Source organism: Xenopus tropicalis, chromosome 1, assembly GCF_000004195.4.
Source record: "Xenopus tropicalis strain Nigerian chromosome 1, UCB_Xtro_10.0, whole genome shotgun sequence".
In the NCBI taxonomy this organism is placed as follows: Eukaryota; Metazoa; Chordata; class Amphibia; order Anura; family Pipidae; genus Xenopus; species Xenopus tropicalis.
In genome coordinates this window covers 104,335,061-104,358,151 of record NC_030677.2, presented here as the reverse complement: position 1 = coordinate 104,358,151, position 23,091 = coordinate 104,335,061, and the positions used below count along the sequence as shown (strand labels likewise).

The 23,091-nt window shown below is 41.7% G+C and overlaps 1 protein-coding gene across 2 annotated transcripts in view; it reads right to left on the bottom strand.

Moving 5' to 3' along the window:
• The window catches only part of tpm4 (tropomyosin 4), a 66,119-nt gene extending 43,748 nt beyond the window's left edge, over positions 1-22,371 (bottom strand). The window contains exons 1-2 of one of the 2 annotated variants that reach the window (XM_012963262.3): positions 22,113-22,371; positions 6,922-7,047 (exon numbers count right to left, since the gene is read on the bottom strand). In XM_012963262.3, the coding sequence (XP_012818716.1) occupies positions 6,922-7,047; positions 22,113-22,226 (240 nt within the window). In that variant the 5' untranslated portion in view covers positions 22,227-22,371. The remainder of the gene's footprint in view (positions 1-6,921; positions 7,048-22,112) is intronic. The other variant, XM_012963258.3, reaches the window with a different exon arrangement.
• Between the last annotated feature and the right edge of the window lie 720 nt (positions 22,372-23,091).

Below are 23,091 nucleotides of genomic sequence, written 5' to 3'. Positions count from 1 at the left end.
CAGGCACAGAGTAGACGGTATCAGTTACACTCAACTTGGTATAGGTAAGAAGAACACTCGTCATTTTCTGTGTACAACACAGGGGATTGTTTCTTTCCAGCACCTCAAGACTGGCCTGTTCCTGCACAGAAACAATATAGCAGTGTTCTTTAATCCCCATAAGTTTTCTACTCCTAACCTTCCGGGAAGATTTATGTGACTATGCCTCAAGGCCTACACGGGTTTATCCTTATTTTTTATTTTAGAGCCCCCAGGTTCCAAATGTGCTGAAAATAAAAATACATAGCCCAGTTCATACCATGGCCTTTTTAACTTAAATTGATTTTTACAGTTTGGCCCCTCTCTCTGCTGTTTTTAAAAACAACACCTCTTACACCTTCATCATTGTCTGTATATAATTAGTATATTGCAGTTTTTATTACTGATAGAGATTATATTTTACAACTTTTGTATTAGTTCAGCTGTGCATTCCTCTCTCTGTCTAAACATTTGTCCTTCTACAAATAAACCTTTTCTGAGCTCTAATGCATTGCAGTGCTTTATATATAACTTCTTTGATTATTGGATGTGGGTGCTTGCAGTGACACAGTAAACTTGCCTCTATAGACATTCATTGAAATCAGAATAAAGGATTGCAACTATATGACTCAGTTTCGAAGAGTCTTTGACTCATTTTCACACACTGTCCAGAGTTGCAGGGTACCACATATAATATGTACTTGGTTTGATTTCATTGAAAGTCGGTGGATGTGAGGGCTATCTGCAAACACATGCATCTAGTTTTATATAGTTTTATATATATATAAGCAAATGGATTGACAGTTTATGCATATAAAATATACTGAATGTATGCACAAGTGTACTAGGCTTCACACAGCGTCTTTTCCCTTAAGTGAAGTATTTGGGGTCTGTTTGCAATAGACTAAAACTCACTGGATATGGGCTTTTCTCTGCAGGGAGGAATTACTTCAGAAAGAGTTTATCTAGTGGTGACAAAAAGCCTAAACACTCAGTGAGGAAGTTCCCACAAGAACTACTAGGGTTGCCAACATTTTCTATAGTCAGAATCAGGCACACCAGATTTTTGGGTTCCAGTTTTCTAACCTCAACATACATATAAGGATATCTGATAACCTACTTTAACCCTATGCAGAAGTAATTATATACAGATCTGCATGTTCCTGTATTATTACTGTCCAGGTTTTAGAACTTTAAAGATAGATACATTAATTTAAATACAGTATGTTTATGTCTATAGAACAAGGAGTATGGCCTGGGTGCTCAAGATAACCAAGTGTACATTAGTAAAAAAAAAACAAAACTCATGAATGTACAGTATATAAGTACTTCATTGTATTAGCTGCAGAACATTTGTCAGGGTTACAGTGCAAGTGTGTGCCACATCCAAATATGCCAATACACTGTCCCAAAATAAAGCTCCAAAATTCAGCTGTAGGAGGGGCTTAATGTTGGATGCATTTTGGGACTATGTTGCAACACATCCATCATAAATACTGTATAAATCTTAATAGGTGTCAGAATGAAAATAGCAACCATTTGTTTTACAAACTATATTGTTGCTCCCACAGCCCTTCCCACACCCAGAGTGCATCTAAATTCAGCACAAAATTATTTATGGTTTTTCGTTGTCTATGGCATGACTTGGCTGAAACCAAAAATTGTGGCAGGGAGCCAGAAACCAAAAATGTGACAGAACAATATAGAGGGAAATTACAAAGGCCTTTACGATGGTATAACATTACATGTCAGATTCATTTTAATAGTGTGCTCCTGAGCTCTTAAAGATTCCTCAGGGGTTTTACAGCTGTTGCTGAAGTATGATTCCATGCATTCCGAGTCAGCCTCTGGGATTTACAGTTCAGCAACACCTGGGCAGTTAAAGCTGACTTTCCTTGTTCTAGTGCAGTTATAGGAACAGCCACATGAACGTTTGGTGATGGTCACAGTAAAAGTGAAAGAGAAATATTGAGCAGTTGACTATACTTAAGGTCCTATGAGAGAGAAAACTTGCATTTATTGCATTTACATATGCATATATAAATCTTTTTTATAGCTCATTGTAGGATTGCCATCTTTTCTTAAAACTGAACAACACCAAAATGTACTGGCAAACATATTGACGGAAAGTCTTGCCTGTGTTTTACTGATTATACCCTGTGAAATACAATTCTGGTGTAAGACTACAGCTGCTATCAATGATGCAGCAACCATGGGTGCAGGGCTTGGAACTTCATGGGGTGCCAGGCACCCAGCAGCTCAGACAAACAACATTTTGCAAATGTTTGCACTACTCTTTAAAAGGAGAAATGTAGCAAGGGTAGAGCCAATCTATGCACTGCTTTCACTGGAATATCCAAAATTAAATTAAAGTTATTTGGGCCCAACCAGAAGTGCAGGGAGCAGAATTAGTTATATTTAGATTTGCAGTGGGTACATCCATAATATTAATGCCTGTTTCCATGGGCCTGTTGCTTCACAGCCATTCAGATATAGACACCAAAAGTCAGTATATATTTACATATTTTATTATACAGTGTATGATCTGTCATCATCATGCAATTAGTCTTGCATAAATCGAAAAATTGAAATAATTGCACATCATTTTTTGGCTGTAGCTTTTCACATTCTGACCTCTAGTGGTCATTATGGAAACATCACTTTAAGAAACAATAAACCAGAGATTCCAAATACCGTGGGCTGCACCCTCCCAGGGGTGCTCAAAGCAGCGGTTGGGGTGGCAGAAACTGAGTGTGACATCCTAAAGCCTAGCTTGAAGGCTAGTTAGATGATACCACTCATTTGCTGCTCTAAGCATGACTGAAGATATTGTCTTATATCTGTCACCATTTTATTAGTATGGGAGGAACCTGAAATGCTGGACTGCAAATGATGGTTTGGTCTGAAAACCACTGGAATAAATGACATCTAAAGCATAAAGGAAGCGATAGGATAAGAACTGAAGTGGCGACTGTGTGTGATGTGGCAATATTAAGTTGCTTTAAGGGACATACAGTTAGAAGATATTTATGCCATTGGTTATTTACAGTAATGCATACAGCTTTGAACATTTTGTTTTGCATTGTTGTAAATGAATGCCTCTGTAATACATTTCAAAATAATTTCTAACACATACATTTTATAATACAGGTATGAGATCACTTATCCAGAGTACAGAAAGCTACAAATTACTGGAAAGCTGTCTCCTTTTTAAATGATTTCTTTCTCTGACCTTGTAGATGATTTTAACTAATCTGCATGAATCTATGTTGGTGGTAAAACAATCCTATTGGGTTTATTTAATGTTTAAATTATTTTATGCAGTGATCCATATTACAGAGAAATCCCTTATATGGAATATCCCTGTTCATGTATTTAGGGCTGTCGTCCCTCTTGTTCATGGGGGATTTTGAAACATCTTACCTTAATAAAACATAAATGGAGTTAGGCACTCACAAAACCACTTAGGCACCAAAAAATTGTTTAGAAACAAAAAACTTAATTGAAGCAACTTCTCTATTTCCCTACTCTACGACAGAGATGTTATTTTTTTGGTTATTTTTTGTTTTTAACCTATTTTTGTTGGTGAAATATGTGGTTTTGTGAGTGCCTAACTCCATTTACGTTTTGCTGTATATGGTTTTCCACTCCCTTTGCTGAGGGCCTGGGGCTAGTATACCTGGGCAATGTCCTACATTTGGTGAGTTATTTAGTGCGTTCAGTGTAAAAGTGAAACTGGGTAAATGGATAGACAACGATTAGTGGGCACCAAGCAGGAGCTTCTCCTGCCTACCCAGAGGTAGGATCCATGTGGTCCGAAACATGTAGTGCTATGCATCTCTAAATAAAGTTCAACACTTGTTTGCACAAATGAGAGCTCTCCAGTGGATTACATTTATACTGTATATAGGCTGGGGTAAAGCTTTCTGTACTGCTTGTTTGGTCCCAGAACTTTAAGTCTTGGTAAAGCTGCATGGGAATGGATAAGCTAGGGGAAGTTCAAAGAAGCTGCTACTTTAGGTGAGATGGCAATGATGATCTACAAGGGTTTGGTTATGGACTAATGTCCCATGTGGGGTAATTCTGGCTATACTGGGGCTCCAAGCAGCTGGTGCTGAAATCAGTAGCTGCCCAGGAGACCTATGGACCATAATTCTCATTTGATTCGGCCAAGTTCAGCTTACCGGGCTTTAGCTAAAGAGCTATTGGGGCCCACCTGCTGTTTTCAAGCTGTGATATTGCTATTCCCAGCTATTGCGCCCCTCCCAAACATCTAGCTACCTGTACCTGTCAGGGGATGCTGGGAGTTGTAGCTTAAATTACTGGTTGGCAGGGTGATTTATATATTTCAGTGTTTGGGATTTATTTAGGGCAACAGTGAAATAATCAGTGCTGCTCTAATCGTTAGTGGAGCTAAGGAGGGCATTGCAAGGAAAGGATCAATTAAAAAATGGTACAGATTTCTTTTTAATGGAGAACCTGGGGACATTAGGCCCCCTGGACATCAATGTGTGTTCTGGTTTTTAACCATTAGCCCCCTGGGGGGCCCTGATAATTTTGTTGTAAGGTCCCCGTTTTAATGACAGCCCTGCCTCCAAGTGAATATAGAAGGGCGTAATCTACCTTGTTTACTGAGTATTTCCCTAGGGTAGAGATATTTAATATTACACACTTAAGGCAGATGTGTTACCCAGTATTTTGTTTGAGGGAGTGTCCAGTATGACTGTGTGACTGTTGGCACTGAGTACTGGTACTGCAACATATCTGTGTGTGTAACCTGTTGCTGCTTTCTCCCTATCAATTTATTTCTGCTACTCAGGCCTGGACTTGCAATTTGCATGTTCTGGCAAATGCCAGAGGGGCTTCTTTAAGATGTCATAGACCAGTGCTGTCCAACTGGCGGCCCTCGACCCCTCTCTGTGGCCCCCCACCTGTCTGGCTGCTTTGATGGCTTAACTTTGTGTAAACTTTAAATGGTATCAGTACTGTGATTAACTGGCCCCCTGCATGGTTATCACCTCAGATTCAGGCTGTAATCCCACTGTATTGTTTAAACATGTAATCCCCTGTACTGTTTACACCTTTTAAGAGTTCACACCTCAGGCTCAGGATGTAATCACCCACATTGTTCTCCTCTTCACACCTCAGACATTGTATGTACTGCCTGCCCTATGCTGCCTGTGTATAGGCAGCATAGGGTAGGCAGAGTATGGCACATAGGCAGTATAGGGCAGGCAGAGTATGGCAGATAGGCAGCATAGGGCAGGCAGAGTATGGCACACACAGGCAGCATATGGCAGGCAGAGTATGGCACACACAGGCAGCATAGAGCAGGGAGGGTATGGCACACACAGGCAGCATAGAGCAGGCAGAGTATGGCTCACACAGGAAGGGTAGGGCAGGCAGAGTATGGCACACATAGGCAGGGTAGGGCAGGCAGAGTATGGCACACACAGGCAGCAAAGGACAGACAGAGTATGGCACACACAAGTGTGGTTTGAAGTGGGTGTGGTTTAAAATGGGGGAGTGGCCAAAACTGGCTTCCATTAGCGGCCCTCCACCATGTATGTGAGAGAAATTCCGGCCCTCGGCACCACAGAAGTTGGACAGCACTGTCATAGACAGTCACTGTTTATTCGGCTGGTGGGGGGCTGTTTGAGCCTTTTTGTGCTTAAATTGCTAGGGCCTAATTTGAATCCCAGTCCCAGAGAACATTGTCTAATTTTGATAATAAAAATGACTGGCAGCTCACCCAAACGGCAACCTCTGACTGAGTGTAAAAGTTCTGTAGTGTGAATCATTTTATGCATGTAACCCAAAAAGAGGGATTTCTGTGCCAAAACAGTACACTTCTGCAATATGGGGAATAATGTATGCTTATTTGTACTTCCTAAAAGAACAGCTATAATAGAAGGTGGTCCAAATGTTTCTTCTGAAGTTTAAGGGTGAGGATGGGGGGGGTGCTATCACGAGATGAACCTAGTTATACTACTTATAGGATCAGCACTTCATCTGCCCAAGCCTGAATATTCCCTCAAGATACTCAGAATAAGTAACAATATAAATAATAATAAGGAAGGCATAGCAGCCAGCAGACATTGCAATCATTGTTGGTCACCAGAATCAAACTGTACAGGAACCAAAATCTTTAGTTCTAACAAATAGGAACATTATATAACAGCATAAATGCAGATCCCTCTGTTTCACACTACATCCAAACAGGGTCGGACTGGGCCTCTGGGACAACAGGAAAAACCTGGTGGGCCCATGCCCTTGGGTTCCCCTGCTGACCCAGACCTGATCTGAAGCATTGACACTCCCCCGCTCTGATCGTTCTGATCCAGGCGAAGATAAATTAAGGTTTGTGCACATGGGAAGGGGGGGGGGGTTGCAGTCAGTTCCTGGGGGGTTTGGGGTTCCCTGGGGTGGCAGCCACGGTGGGCCCTGTGCACCCAATCTGATGCTGCATCCAGACAAAAGCAGGTTCAATAAGAATCTGGCTCTTACACACACATGCAGACTCACATGAAAACATTTGTTTAATGCCAATGTGATTCATCTGGGAAATATCAATTAATATCAATTATAGTAGGCCAGTTGTTTTTGGGGTTTTTTTAGAAAAGAGGGTAGCCCTACATGATAAAGCTTTTCCCAGTTTACAGTTTCTCTTTTTGTAGCATCCATTAACATTAATCATGTTACCAGAAGTTTCTGGCAGACAAGAGAATAGAAGCAGCTGTAGAGAGAGCTGTACTGTTATCAAGGCCAATATAGAATCAGCAATCTCCCCAAATCCAGTAGAACAACATTTTGGAAAGTCCCTCTGGGCAAGGGTTCCTATCAATAATAGGAACCTGACAGTTTTATTTTGCCTCAATATAGAGACGCATCACAAATACTTACATCAGTTGCCTTCTTATCAGCTTGTTCCAGTTTCTCTTGCGCATCCTTCAGAGCTTCAGAGTATTTATCCAGCTCATCTTCTGTTCCTTTCAACTTCTTCTGTAGGGCTACAAGCTCATCCTCTACCTGATGATACAGATATCAATGTCAGAGTTCAGTACCTTAAATGAGTTGTGTTTTAGAATTCATAAACACATTATTAGATTCATATTTTGTAACATTCTAAATCTACAACCAAAATGCATATTCTAGGAATAATGGGCCAGATTCAATTCAGTGAGAAAAAGGTCTATCTGGTGAAAACTATTATGTACTAAATTATTTAAATAACTCTCTCCTCCACAACAAAAAAATCCCCCATGTAAATTAAACTGGAGTTGAGTTATATATGAGAATAGATCTTACAAATACATTTTTCAAATACAGCGGGCAGTTGGTACAGGGCCCCATTGCGGACTGTGCCAGCAGCCGTTCCCTAACATGCGTGTCCTAATGATGTGCAAGTAAGGGGGCAGGGGAGGGGGAAGCCTATGTGCCTCTGCCCACATTACATTACATTACATTAACATTTATTTATAAAGCACCAACATATTCCGCAGCGCTGTACAATAAGTGGGTTACATACATTGGACATACAGAGTAACATATAAAGCAATCAATAACCGATACAAGAGGTGAAGAGGGCCCTGCCCAAAAGAGCTTACAATCTACAAAGATGAATACAGAACTGGAAAGACACAGGTATTAGTGCACCATTTTGGAGTGCACAGACTTTCAGTAATTCATTCTGCATGCAGGGCAGTGTGCATAGTATAAACATTTGGCAGATTGTTGACACTTATGATAATGCAGATGCAACTAATCAGCATTTGCAAACTAGTGCAAGTCATGCAACTCTGTAATAGAATAGGAAAAATATTTTTCTCCTACAATTGCAATGTCAATGTGGCAGAGTGCAGAGTTGTGTCTATGCAATTGAATCTGAATTAAGACAAGACTGTGTTGTGTAAATTGGGTGCATTTTGCATCTAATATTTCCAAAGAAAATGTTGTGTCATTTCAGTGTTTAAAAATGCCATTTGTGTCTGATTCAGTGGGCGCAAGTTTGGTCTGCATATTGATGCAGCCCACTGTGGAAACCCAAGAGCTACTGCTTGTTCCTGGGTGGCAGTTGCTTCAGGATTCTCCAGCATTAGTAGCTCAGTAGCTGCAAGGGCTTAGTTTTAAATTATTTCTATACAGAGTTTCACTGTACCTCAGCTTCAGGTGGAAGCTGCCATGCAGCTGTACAGTGTCCCTATTAATAGACTTAAGCTGATATGGATAGGAGAGTCTTCTGTGGCATGATGCTGACATGGTGCTGTGTATGCTTTTTACCCAATTTAGAGTTTACATCTTAGACAAAAACAACATTAATGTTTTGCATCTCTTAAGAAAAAGTTGGTATATAATTTTGTCTATGCTTAGAGACTAGGTATTACGGAAGCACAATGTATCAGGATTTTTTTTTCTAATAGAGAACAGGTAATGTTTCGAGAATGTTTGGGTATGGAATCCGATATCTAGAAACCCATTATATAGAAAACTCCAGTATTACGGGAAAACCATCTGCCATTGACCCCTTATCCAGAAAAATGCCAGGTCCAGAGCATTGTGGATAACAGATTTCATACCTGTATAGGGAATTATTCCCCTTATGTAAAATACTGTATAAGGGATTTAGAAGTGACTTCTAGTATATTCATACTGTATAACAGGGGGTACATTATTTTTTATAACACACAGTACTGAGGAACGCATGTAGGGTTGCCACCTGCCCGGTATTTTACTAATGTAGAACTATAGCCTGTCTAGATACACTATTGAGATGAATAGCAGCTGTTAAAACAAAATGGGCTTGCAGATCCGTTCTAATGATTCTTCATCACATTTTATTTACCAGTAACATTCCTGCAACCCATTAGTAGTTGTGCCCAAGCCAAATCATGAAGAGGGGCATGACATAAGGTATTATCTCCCCAGTCCCACACACATGGTTTTTGCTAAGATTTATAATAGCAGGAGGCAATTGCGATGGAACCTATTTTTGGATGTGAAGTAAATTTCCATATGTTTCACCTGGAATTTAAAACAGTAATATTGCATCTAAAGCTGAGTTAGAGAAGAATAGAAAGGTGGGGCCCCAGTCTCATGCATTAATGTATAGTAATCAAGGATGTCCAACTTGCAACCCTCAAGCTAAACTACAAGTACCACTACTCCCACAGGTCTGGCCAGATTTTGACATAGTTGGCAATCTTACATATATTACAATATATGGACATATATGTCTTAATGTCCTATATATATATTGATAATAGATGACTACAGAAGTTCTCTTTGTCTTTGTCCCTCTTTCCCAGGCGTGTGCACATGTGTGGACCCAGAGAGGACCCCATTGCTCTGTATGGGAGCAAAATCTCAAAATTTCGGTGCGGCGGGCTGGCATGTCGCCCCTAAATTTGTACTGCCCTAGGCCCAGGCCTTTGTGGCCTTGCTACAAATCTGAGCCTGGGGACAGTTGCCCTGTCTACCCTATCGTAAATTATTCTTCTGTGTGGCTAAACTGTGTACAATTTAACATTTAAAGACACAAAAATGATGTCAAGCAGATGTTCCCAAACTAAGGGCTGGTTCTCTTATGGGGTTAAATAACTTGGCCTAGCCTGAAAGTCATTTAGAAAAATATTTTGGTTGCATGTGTTTGACACAAAGGGGTGCTTGAACCCAAGAATCTGATGGTACACTGTAAACAAGCAAAAAAATATATATATTTGAAATAAAGAAAAAAACAGTCATTATAAAATATAAAGATGAACATGGCTGGAGCTAGGAGGCGTTATGAAATATCAATTGTTCAATTCGAATGAGACATACTTTTAAACAAAGGGTGCTGAATAAATTCCCAACAGCCTTGGTTTTCTTACTTCCTACAGAGCATGGAAAGGAAAAAAATGTGCTGACCTCTGCTGTGCAGGATCTATTTGAATCATAAAAATAAAGCAGGAACCCAATTACAGGGAAGAAGCTTGTCCTGTCCGTAGCCACAGCACACCATAATTATATATATATAATTATAGTTACCATCCCATGTTTTAACCCATTTCCCCTTAAATTCTACCCTTTGTAATATTTTCACTTGTAAGATAAGATTTTCTTATGCTAAACATAAAGCTGTTTTTTTTAGAAAGAGCAGCTGGTAAAGCCATTTAACCCCTTTGCAAATGCCCAAACTAATTTGGTGCATATTAAAATGAAGAAATGATCTCATGGTGTACTGCCTCCAAATCTCTCCCATACTGTGATACAATACCACTCAGCTCTTAATGTGCCAGCTTAATGCCTTGTATTGTTTGCCTGATAATTTGTTGCAAAATTAGCTACGTGACTTAACTTGTTAGAGATTCTCTTTTACAGATGCCCAGAAACTACACAGCTGTTGTGTGATCCAAATTTATGAGCAGAGTTCCTGTATTAAGGTGGTATCATTTTGGGGTGTGGGTGGGGGAAACACAGAGACCCCGTATTTCAGCCAAGTTTTAAAGCACTGTGCTATTCAGAACCAAGGAGATGTAATTACAGATAGTGATGGTTAAAAGGCCACTTAAAAGCTATTTAAATTTGTGGGATTTTAGTATGTGGCACCAGAATGCCCTGTGAAATGGAGACTGTGGAGAAAGTACCAGTGTGGCTAACAGTCACTGTGGCAGACAACCAACAAATAAATATGAAATAAAATAGCTTTACATAAGAAAGACCTATAAGTGTATCACTTAGGAAGAGATCACATACCTTAACTATCCTTTCCTGGGCAGAAACAATTTTCCTATTTTTATCATCACTGCAAGTTTTAATCAAAGTTTTCATCTTTCTCAGAAACTTTTCTGTAAATATTAAAAAATTAATATTTATAACATTTTCCCATATATATATAATTGTACTATTTTTATTGTACTTGTACTAATTTCACCTTGCTCTGCAGGCCGAGAATCAGCCCGTCTGGTATGAGCCTTTAGCTCAATAAATAACAAGGACCATAGACTTCCTGATGAAGACAACAGGCAATGTTCATGTAAGCATACTGCTCATGTAAGCAGGCCAGCATCAACTAAAAAACAGAGGGACATATAAACTCATAGTTACATAGTATGTGAGGTTGAAAACCCACACACATCCATCACATTTAACCTTTAAATACATTTCTTCATTTCTTGATGATACAACATCAACACCATCCAGAAAACTAAACATCTGACACCCCTGATTTGTGTAATTTTGTTTTATTTTTTGGGGTCCAACATTCATTCACTGCCCAGGTCCTCATCATCTCCATCTTTAGTCCTGTTCATCTTAAAATAAATACAAGCACTATAGGCAGGGTCGGACTGGGGGGTGAAGGGCCCACCGGGGCTCCCGCCCCAGGGCCCCTGCAGGTGCCCTCGCAGGCCGCGTCACCTAACCCCCCCGCAGGGCCCCCCACCCGGCGTCCTCACCCGAGCACGTAAATTTAACGTGTCAGGGAAGGAGCGGTCGGGCAGGTGTAGCGCCTGCAAGGGTCGTGTCTGGGCCGACGGGGCCCACTAGAGTTGGGGCCCACCGGGATTTTTCCCAGTGTCCCGGCGGCCAAGTCCGACCCTGACTATAGGGGATGTGTTTTTACTTCTAGAGCAGGCCTTTGCAACTGGTGGCCCGTGGCCCCACTCTGCGTGGCCCTCCACCTGTCTGGCTGCTGTGACTGCTTACGTTTGTGTAAGTTTTAATAGGTATCAGTACTGAGATTAACTGGCCCCCTGCATTGCTCACACCTCAGATTCAGGCTGTAAACCTCTGGATTGCTTAAACATGTAATCCCCTGTACTGTTCACACCTTTTAATCCCTGCATTGTTCACACCTCTGACTGTAAATCCCATTGTTCTCCTGTTCACACTTCAGACTGTAGGGGAAGTGCCAGCATTGTGCCACTGTATGTACTGCCTGTTCTTTACTGCCTGTGTGTATGGCAGAATATGGCACACACAGGCAGAGTATGGCACACACAGGCAGCATAGGGCAGGCAGAGTATGGCACACACAGGCAGCATAGGGTAGACCTACCCTGTCTGTGTGTGCCATACTCTGCCTACCCTGCCTGTGTGTGCCATACTCTCCTTGCCCTACCCTGCCTGTGTGTGCGCCATACTCTGCCTGCCCTATGCTGCCAGTGTGTGTCATACTCTACCTGCCCTATGCTGCCTGTGTGTGCCATACTCTGCCTGCCCTACCCTGCATGTGTGTGCCATACTCTACCTGCCCTACCCTGCATGTGTGTGCCATACTCTACCTGCCCTGCCCTGCCTGTGTGTGCCATACTCTGCCTGCCCTATGTGCCTATGTGTGCCATACTCTACCTGCGCTATGCTGCCTGTGTGCGCCATACTCTGCCTGCCCTATGCTGCTTGCGTGTGCCATACTCTGCCTGTCCTATGCTGCCTGTGTGTGCCATACTCTGCCTGCCCTACCCTGCATGTGTGTGCCATACTCTACCTGCCCTACCCTGCATGTGTGTGCCATACTCTACCTGCCCTGCCCTGCCTGTGTGTGCCATACTCTGCCTGCCCTATGTGCCTATGTGTGCCAAACTCTACCCGCCCTATGCTGCCTGTGTGTGCCATACTCTGCCTGCCCTATGCTGCTTGTGTGTGCCATACTCTGCCTGCCCTATGCTTCCAGTGTGTGTCATACTCTACCTGCCCTATGCTGCCTGTGTGTGCCATACTCTGCCTGCCCTACCCTGCATGTGTGTGCCATACTCTACCTGCCCTACCCTGCCTGTGTGTGCCATACTCTGCCTGTCCTATGTGCCTATGTGTGCCATACTCTACCCACCCTATGCTGCCTGTGTGTGCCATACTCTGCCTGCCCTACCCTGCATGTGTGTGCCATACTCTACCTGCCCTACCCTGCATGCGTGTGCCATACTCTACCTGCCCTGCCCTGCCTGTGTGTGCCATACTCTGCCTGCCCTATGTGCCTATGTGTGCCAAATTCTACCCGCCCTATGCTGCCTGTGTGTGCCATACTCTGCCTGCACTATGCTGCTTGTGTGTGCCATACTCTGCCTGACCTATGCTTCCAGTGTGTGTCATACTCTACCTGCCCTATGCTGCCTGTGTGTGCCATACTCTACCTGCCCTATGCTGCCTGTGTGTGCCATACTCTGCCTGCCCTACTCTGCATGTGTGTGCCATACTCTGCCTGCCCTACCCTGCCTGTGTGTGCCATACTCTGCCTGCCCTATGTGCCTATGTGTGCCATACTCTACCCGCCCTATGCTGCCTGTGTGTGCCATACTCTGCCTGCCCTACCCTTCATGTGTGTGCCATACTCTACCTGCCCTACCCTGCATGTGTGTGCCATACTCTACCTGCCCTGCCCTGCCTGTGTGTGCCATACTCTGCCTGCCCTATGTGCCCCAAATTCTACCCACCCTATGCTGCCTGTGTGTGCCATACTCTGCCTGCACTATGCTGCTTGTGTGTGCCATACTCTGCCTGCCCTATGCTTCCAGTGTGTGTCATACTCTACCTGCCCTATGCTGCCTGTGTGTGTCATACTCTGCCTGCCCTACCCTGCATGTGTGTGCCATACTCTACCTGCCCTACCCTACCTGTGTGTGCCATACTCTGCCTGCCCTATGTGCCTATGTGTGCCATACTCTACCCGCCCTATGCTGCCTGTGTGTGCCATACTCTGCCTGCCCTACCCTTCATGTGTGTGCCATACTCTACCTGCCCTACCCTGCATGTGTGTGCCATACTCTACCTGCCCTGCCCTGCCTGTGTGTGCCATACTCTGCCTGCCCTATGTGCCCCAAATTCTACCCTCCCTATGCTGCCTGTGTGTGCCATACTCTGCCTGCACTATGCTGCTTGTGTGTGCCATACTCTGCTTGCCCTATGCTTCCAGTGTGTGTCATACTCTACCTGCCCTATGCTGCCTGTGTGTGCCATACTCTGCCTGCCCTACCCTGCATGTGTGTGCCATACTCTACCTGCCCTACCCTGCCTGTGTGTGCCATACTCTGCCTGCCCTATGTGCCTATGTGTCCCATACTCTACCCGCCCTATGCTGCCTGTGTGTGCCATACTCTGCCTGCCCTATGCTGCTTGTGTGTGCCATACTCTGCCTGTCCTATGCTGCCTGTGTGTGCCATACTCTGCCTGTCCTATGCTGCCTGTGTGTGCCAAAAATCTACCTGCCTTATGCTGCCTGTGGGAGGTGATCCTGGCAGGGGTATGTTGTTAAAAGCCCTTGTGATAACATGGGTGTAGGTTGAAGTGGGTGTGGTTTAAAAAACGGGAATGGTCAAAACGGGCTTCTATTATCGGCCCTCCACCATGTTGGCCAGAAAAATTCTGCCCCCCAATACCACAGAAGTTGGATAGCACTGTTCTAGAGAATGCTCTGGTAGCTGTCAAGGTAGCCAATAAAGGTCTTACAGACAGTTTTAATACATTTATTATTAAAGGCTAAGATGTACAAGATGTAAAGCTATGTGACCTGTAAGGAATTAGCCGCTGGAATTGGACCTTTTGCATGAATGGAATATTGCTATCTCTCTTATCCACTGACTTCTGTTGGGGTTGGATTTTTTAAATGGAGTTCTGACCAAACTTGGAACAATAATACTATACTGGTGCAAATGAGCAATTCAGAACATATCTAGGAACTTCCCAACTCCAGTTCAAATCAAACCATGTGAGACATATGGGAACATATGCATATGATTTGGCGAGGACGCCAAACAAGTGGATTTTCCCCAATATCTAATTGATTTGATCATTTGTCCCTCAGACCAAACAACCAGATCACATTGGCGGTATACAGGCCGTCGGGACGAGGATGAGCAAATCTGTCCCATTTCACTTTGCCGAAGTATTTGCAAAACTCAAACCCACACACAGGTCGATAAACTTCTGGCTCAGTCTGTTGGCAGCTTTATTGGCCAATGTATGGCCACCTTACATCATGCTGTATTTGCATTAAAAAATAGGGCCTGACCTGACTCCCGGTTTCTTAAGTGATGACCTACCCTGTTACGTTTCCATTTAATCTTAATTTCTTATGTCCCCCTTTCTGTTTGTATTCTGTGTTTGTTGGCTTCAAATTGCTTGCAGAGAGTGCTCCAGGCAGAGGCTAAACTGGGGACACTGGGATTGATAAGTAGGGATATTGAGCAATTTAAGACATAACATTTTTCTGGAGGTTAAGAGTGATGCAATAATATAAACATTTTAAAACTGAGCAGTTAGCAGTTAGTTGTCAATGTTTATAGAAAATATATTTTGATATGTTGGTACAAACATTCCATTTAAATGCAATCGCACGCATGACACATAGACCAGTGCAATGAAAACATTTCAATGGAGTAACATCAATAAGCGAACTCCTGTTTTATTGAGCAATTCCTGCAGTTTGGGACGATTGCGCATCAGAAATTTTAACACTTGGCACGTAACCAACTTCTAGCTCCTATCCAGACATTATAGCCAAATAAGGAAGAGAATTTTTGTTTCTTTGTCAGATACTTACAAACTACAGACATTTGTATGGGAGCTCATTCATTAACCATTTTGCTACCAGAGGCAAGATGAGATGTAAAACTTGACTTACAGGGCAGGCAAACTAATAAATATTATGCTGGTATAAACACAGTAATCTGAGAGAGCTAATGAAGCATATAAACATCCTTTAAAGGTGCAGTATACCCATTTATAATCTTATTATCTACCTTACTTACTCTTAGATTTTTCATGATATGTTCAGCACAAGCCCTAATCATATACAAAGTTTTTTTGGTTTTCCTTGTTGAAATCGATAAAACATAGCATAGCACTTTTCTGTTATATTTGTGGAGGTATCTTTATTGACTAGGCAAGTGGTTTGATGCATTTTGACACACTGAAGGCGAATGTAAATATTTCATTACAAGCTTGGTGTTTGGGCCTTATGCTCTAGGCTCCCAGCAGATATACCACTGGTACTAAGTGCAGTCCAAAGAGGGTAAGCCACACGCTCCCTCCCTTTAAACTCTATGGACAAAAATGGGTCACACAACCCCTGGGCCAACTGGGAAACCTCACTTCCACAGACCATAGGTTACAGACTGGGGACCCTAAAAAAATGAAGGGATATTAACCTATCGGGACCCCTACATCACATTACATTCACAGAAAACTAATTAACATTTTATGCCAGAATGTGTCTACTACTGTAGTGTAACATATTCTAATGAGCCATTAATGGGGCTACCATTGGCTATAGAAAAACTACAGGTCATCTTAGCAAATTGTGATTTATATAACACTGCCTCATGCATTCTCTGGGAGTCCAAAATTTTAGGTAATCCAATTGCAAGCTTTCTTTTCTAATGTTCACAGCTGTACATGCAAAAAACATTGCCCTGTCTTTGATTGCTGCCAGTTACAAATGAGGTTTTAAGACCTTCTCTTACTACGGGGCACACATGCATACGCAGCAAATCTAAGCAGATTGGAATTGCAGTCTGTTGAGAGCTATGAAAATATCAGAACTTTTAATGATTCCCAAGACTCCAAGCCTCAAAATCTAAGTGTTTATCCCATGAGGCTTTATGACATCCAAAACAGAGCAGGGAAGCTCAGTCTGTGATGTCTTTAAAGCCATGGGGTTGGATGTCGGGATCCATTTATTTCCTATTTTAAAGTGGAACTGATTATTAGATCCTTCTTTTTTCAGCTTTTGGGTTATTCTAATGTTGTAGATGTGATGTAACTGTTCTACTGTACTAGAAGTAACTTTCCTGTTACTGCCAACAGCTGACAGCTGCTGGGACTTCTGATGACATCTTTGCCAAATTTGACACTACTAAGCATTTGATGACAAGTTTTACTACAAAGATTATTATTTCGAACAATACAAATTTTGGTTGTCGTACATTTAGAAGGGGTAATGTAATATCTAGGGCAACATTGTTTTCCAGATCTAGTAACCAATAGCAACCAGTATAAAATAGTAGATTAGAATATGTTAGCTGCTGATTAGTTGTTCTTACACAAGAGCAGATAATTACATTACCTCTTACATCTAAGGTGCTCTGTGCTAAATTAAACTAGCGCTATGTATGTTAATAAGTATAAAACTGCACCCATCAGCATTTCGTAAGCATAGCACTTAGGCCTGGTGCAGAGCAACTGTGTTCTGTGTCCTTGTGCTATTTACAACTATAACATAAATGTGGAACAAAGATCACAGTGCAAGAGAGTTGCGAGTTTACGACTTCCACCTTGTATTTACTGCTGCTCCTTCTTTTGTGTGTCCTGCATGATATGCCTGTAATGAGATGCTCATCTTTTGTTGCACTGGCAAACACAGCTCCATACATAGAGTTCAAAGAATTGTTAACTGCAGGTGCAACTCCCAAATTGGGAGTCAGGTGCATTGTGGGTAAAACATGATGCATTGTACACATTTTTTGCTTTGTGCACCTTGACCCCCCAGTTTGTTACATTAGCTATAATCTAAATGAAATTGTGTAATTTCTTACACTTGGCTCTGAACAGAGCGTAAAGCAATAACATGCTATAATCTATGCAGAACATACAGTACTTCTGCTTGTTCACTTTGTATAAATGGCTTTTACTTGCTGAAAGAGACTGTTACCATTATTGCTTTACCTCTTTCAGTAAAGGAACATTAATACAGGTATGGAACCCTTTATCCAGAATGCTGGGGACCTGGGGTTTTCCGGATAAGGGATCTTTCTGTAATTTGGATCTCCATAACTTAAGTCTGTTAAAAATAATTTAAGAATTGAATAAACCCAATAGGATTGTTTTGCCTCCAATAAGGATGAATAATATCTTAGTTGGGATCAAGTACAGGGTACTGTTTTATTATTACAGAGAAAAAGAGAAAAAAAGAGAAAAATAATTTTTAAAAATTAGAATTATTTGCTTATAATGGAGTCTATGGGAGGTGGCCTGTCTGTAATTTGGAACTTTCTGGATAATGGGTTTCCGGATAAGAGATCCTATACCTGTACTATATTTTTGATTACATAAAAAGTACATTCTACACTTCAAAATATGAGCACATCAAATACAAGCCCTGTCCTGCACCACGTTCATTGTTTACTGGGTTTTATTTATAAATTCCACCATAAAAATCAATCTTTTTGTATTCCAAAAAGAGCAATCAGACAATAGTCTATACTGAACCTCCAAATTCACCTTGGGATGTTTACTGTTGTTCATCATCAGCTGGGGCCTTTTTAACTGAAAAAGTAATCCAGTCTGATGTGGCTTGTTTAAGTGAGAACTAAGCTATACAGGTGAACATTCGGGCAAGTGTTTGTTCAGTTAGTCATTTTTATGTGACCAGTGGTGCCCTATTGCTAGCAATACAGAGAGACAGAGAACTCCAGTGTTGCTGGGGAAATGCTCATTGCCCAATTCACGTGTCTCATCTTATACTTGTACAGTAAGTGAAGTTACTGATATTAACTCTAGCGTAAAGTTAATCCAGGAACCTGTCTAATTCACATTTTGGAATTAGGAAGGAATTTTTTTCCTTCTGAGGCAAATTAGAGAGGCTTCAGATCGGTCTTTTTTGCCTTTCTTTGAATCATTTAGCACAGTGCTGTCCAACTTTTTTGGTGTCGAGAGCCAGAATTTCTCTAGCATACATAGTGGAGGGCCGCTAATGGAAGACAGTTTTGATCACTCCCCCTTTTAAACTGCACCCACTTTAAACCCCACCCATGTTATCACAAGACCATGCCCACATTAATGGTGGTAACGCAGCAGAAGCTCAAATGCTTTGTGCTCACTGTGGGGATATCAATCATCATTCATATGTGAAAGAATTATATTGTATCATATCAAGACACACCCATAAATCCATATGCCTCCTCCTCCCCTGTGGATAGCACAGCAACCCCCAGCATATAATTACAAACCTTAGGTGGCTATTTCCAACTGCTAACAAACTCCCAGAACAAACCCCTGCCAGGATCACCTCCCACAGGCAGCATAAGGCAGGTAGATTATGGCACACACAGGCAGCATAGGGAAGGCAGAGTATAGCACACACAGGCAGCATAGAGCAGGCAGAGTATAGCACACACAGGCAGCATAGTCAGGCACAGTATGGCACACACAGGCAGCATAGGGCAGGCAGAGTATGGCACACACAGGCAGGGTAGGGCAGGCAGAGTATGGCACACACAGGCAGTATTCTGCCTGCCCTATGCTGCCTTTGTGTGCCATACTCTGCCCACACAGAGGGGGGTCGCCAGTTGGGCAGCACTGATCTAGCAGTTAGGCAAATGTCACTTAGATAAGTTTTCAACTTAATAAGTATGTCATTGCTCCTCTAGATTATTTGTCTTACTTTTTCATAACATTTCTATACTACTAATATCACCTTGTTCTCATTTACAGTACATGGGGCAAGGTGTAAATTGGTACAGATATTTGCATAGGGGGTTATGTAATAAAAGGTGAAATGTTGGCTACAGGTCTAATCACCTATAGCAGTGCTGTCCAACTGGCGGCCCTCGACCCCCCTCTTTGTGGCCCCCCACCTGTCTGGCTGCTGATGTTTTACCCTTGTGTAAACTTTAAATGGTATCAGTACTGAGATTAACTGCCCCCCCCCCCCTCAGATTCAGGCTGTAATCCCCCTGTATTGTTTAAACATGTAATCCCCTGTACTGTTCACACCTTTTAATCTATGCATTGTTCACCCCCTGCAGTGTTCACACCTCAGGCTTGGGCTGTAATCACTCACATTGTTCGTCTGTTCACACCTCAGACATTGTATGTACTGCCTGGCCTATGCTGCCTGTGTGTAGACAGCATAGGGTAGGCAGAGTATGGCACATAGGCAGCATAGGGCAGGGAGGGTATGGCACACACAGGCAGCATATGGCAGACACAGGCATCATAGGGCAGGCAGAGTATGGCACACACAGGTAGCGTAGGCCAGGCAGAGTGCTGCCTGTGTGTGCCATACTCTTTCTACCCTATGCTGCCTGTGGGAGGTGAACCTGGCAGGGGTTTGTTCTGGGAGTTTGTTAGCAGTTGGAAATAGCCATTAAATGGTCCCTAAGGTGTGTAATTATATGCTGGGGGTTGCTGTGCTATCCACAGGGGAGGAGAAGTCATATGGATTTTAGGGTATGTCTTAATATGACATAATATAATTATTTCACATATGAATGATGGTTGATATCCCTGCAGTGAGGACCAAGCATTTGGGTTTTTTCTGCACTAACACCATTGTGATAAAATGGGTGTGGTTTGAAGTGGGTGTGGTTTAAAAGGGGGGAGTGGTCAAAACTGGCTTCCATTAGCGGCCCTCCACCATGTATGCGCAAGAATTTCCGGCCCTCGGCACTGCAGAAGTTGGACAGCACTGACCTATAGTAACCAATCAGCAGGTAGCATATACCCATCTCCTTTATAAAAGCAAACATCTTATTTGTCACTATTGGTTACTGCTCCTGGGCAAACTTTGTGCCTTTTATTAGATATGGTTTCCAGTTTTCTGCTGCTTGCACCTTGCCCCAACCATGTTGGGCCTTGAAGTACAACACATTGGGGGTCATTTATAAACACTGGGCACATTTGCACATGGGCAGTAACCCATGGCAACCTATCAGATGTTTGCTTTCATTGTTCTACCTGCAGCTGGCTGGAAATATGAAATCAAAGATTGGTTGCTATGGGTTACTGCCCAGGTGCCCTACGGTGCTGTTAGAACTTAAAAGGTTATGTGCCTTATTTTGTATACAGTACTTCAGCAGCAGGTAAATGGACATCCATAGCAACACCCCTGCCTTGCATGTCATTTAGAATGCTCAAGCTGGGAAGTTTTGCAGGATTCAAGACACTAGGGAGCTCTACTTGCCTTAATGCCTGCTTATCGCACTTGTTCCTGTACAACTGATAAATAAGCCCTAACATGAGCAATTGTAAAGTTCAGCTTCTGAAAAAATGAGTATAGTTTTGCAGTTTACATGTAAATGTTCATCAGTGCAGTAACCCACAGCAGCCAATGAGTTATTTGCTTTTTCTACTTGAATTGCCAATTAAAGCTAATTTCTCACTAGTTGCTATGAATATTGCTGGTGCAAAATAGCCCCACTAAGAGTAAATCAACATTGAGGATAAGGCAAAAGAACACTGATGATGATTTCATATCATAATAACACTGCTGCATCTGTCAGATGGAGAAGGTGGAGAATTTACTCCCTAAACAATTTGTGCTTCTTCAATTACAAAACCATTTGCATTAAAAGGATGTCACTGCTTTGAACATTATTATGTAAGGGTCTGCTAAATGTTAATATTTTTGAGAAGGTCATGGTGTAAGTAATTAGGGAACCCTCCATTACAAAGCAGACAAGGGAAAGTTCAAGAGATAACAAGATTTTTAGTGAAAAAATCATTAGAGATCACTGGATTTTTGTTAGAAGTTTCTCATGTGAAGTAATAAAAAATATTTAGGCAATGTTAATAAAGTAATTTTTAGCATAGTATGATGTGCTCAGTGGTATTTTAAAACAACGTGCAATTGGTCAGCTTTTCTTATTAGTTTTGGGGTGTTTTATGTCAGGAAGCATTTAAAGCTGAAATGTTAAGAAATATCTGGTTGCTAGGACTTAATTACCATAAAAATAGATTTAAAATCCGAATGCAACAAGAATAGAAGGGGATTTAAAGCAGATATAAGCACTAAAAAGAAGAATAATGATACAATTAAAGCAGTCACTATGTTTTCTTATTATAGGTGATTCATCAACAACCTGATTTTTATATGCAGGCTACAAAGAGGTTGAATTATTTTATAAATTAAAAAAGATTATATCAAATGAAGACTAAAAAGTTCTAATTGGTCCATCAATAACATACTAAAAGTGAATGACCAGTGACATTGCCCTATAACCTATATCAGAATCCAAAATAAAAATGTATTAACGAAAACCTGAAGTAAAAAAGTCAAGAGATAGAAAATGCTGTTTCAGAGAAGATCCTTTTAAGATTTACAACAGTAACAGAAAGTGCATGCTGGTAGGGTTCTTATCACTTGCCAGATTTTTATAGACAGTGTTGACTGCTGAAAGATACCTGTTTGCACTTGTCCTCCGCTGCCTTCTTATCTGCTTCAGCTTGCTCTGCCCTATCTATGGCATTCTCCTTATCCAGCTTAAGCATCTGCATCTTCTTCTTAATTGCTTCCATCTTGACTTTAGGTCAGGAGCCCTTTTGCAGCGAGGGTGGAAGCAAGACTTTTACCAGGAGAAGCTTCCCTGAAGTGTGCAGAGAGCAACTAGATGTGGTTAAGCTTCAGGCTGCTTTAAACTCACAAAGAACATCATTGGATGCCACAGTCCCCTGAGACACCACAAGGCTTTAACTTACATCCTTTCCAAGGAGAGACTTGGCCAGCTTTCAACTCTGGAATCTGCAGGCTGTACCCAATCACCTTATTTGGGCTTGATTTTGCTGTAAAGGAGTAAATAAAAGATTTGGTTTCCATTTTTAACCTTCTGACAGCAGCAAAAGTGTTGACAAATGAACGCATGCCATAGATATGGCTTATTAGCATATCACAGTGTATTTGTACACCATAATCTGCTGCCCTTTGAAATGGATGTGAAGCCTCTCTGCCAAGGGATATGAAGAAAAATCTAATTGTAGCAACATTACCCTGATGTTTTAAGGCAACTGCCCCACAGCTAGCACACAATACAGACTGGCTGCTAATCTGCTTTATCTCTCTATAAAGTCTCTTGTATACATTATATATATATATATATATATATATATATATATAATATATATGTGTGTGTGTGTATACAATATAAATATTTATGCAAGTATAGTTTACTATAGTTTACAAGTATAGTATAGTTTGTGGAAGAAAACATTGTGCAGCAAACAAGATAAAGATTTTCAACTCATTTTTTAATGAATTACAGAATTACTATTTTGAACAAAACAATTTACTAGTAAATGTTTACTTATATTTATAAATATGAATTAGAGCAGTAGTATTGCATAATGCTTTAGTCAAATATACCATTTGTTTCTGAACTAAAGAGTT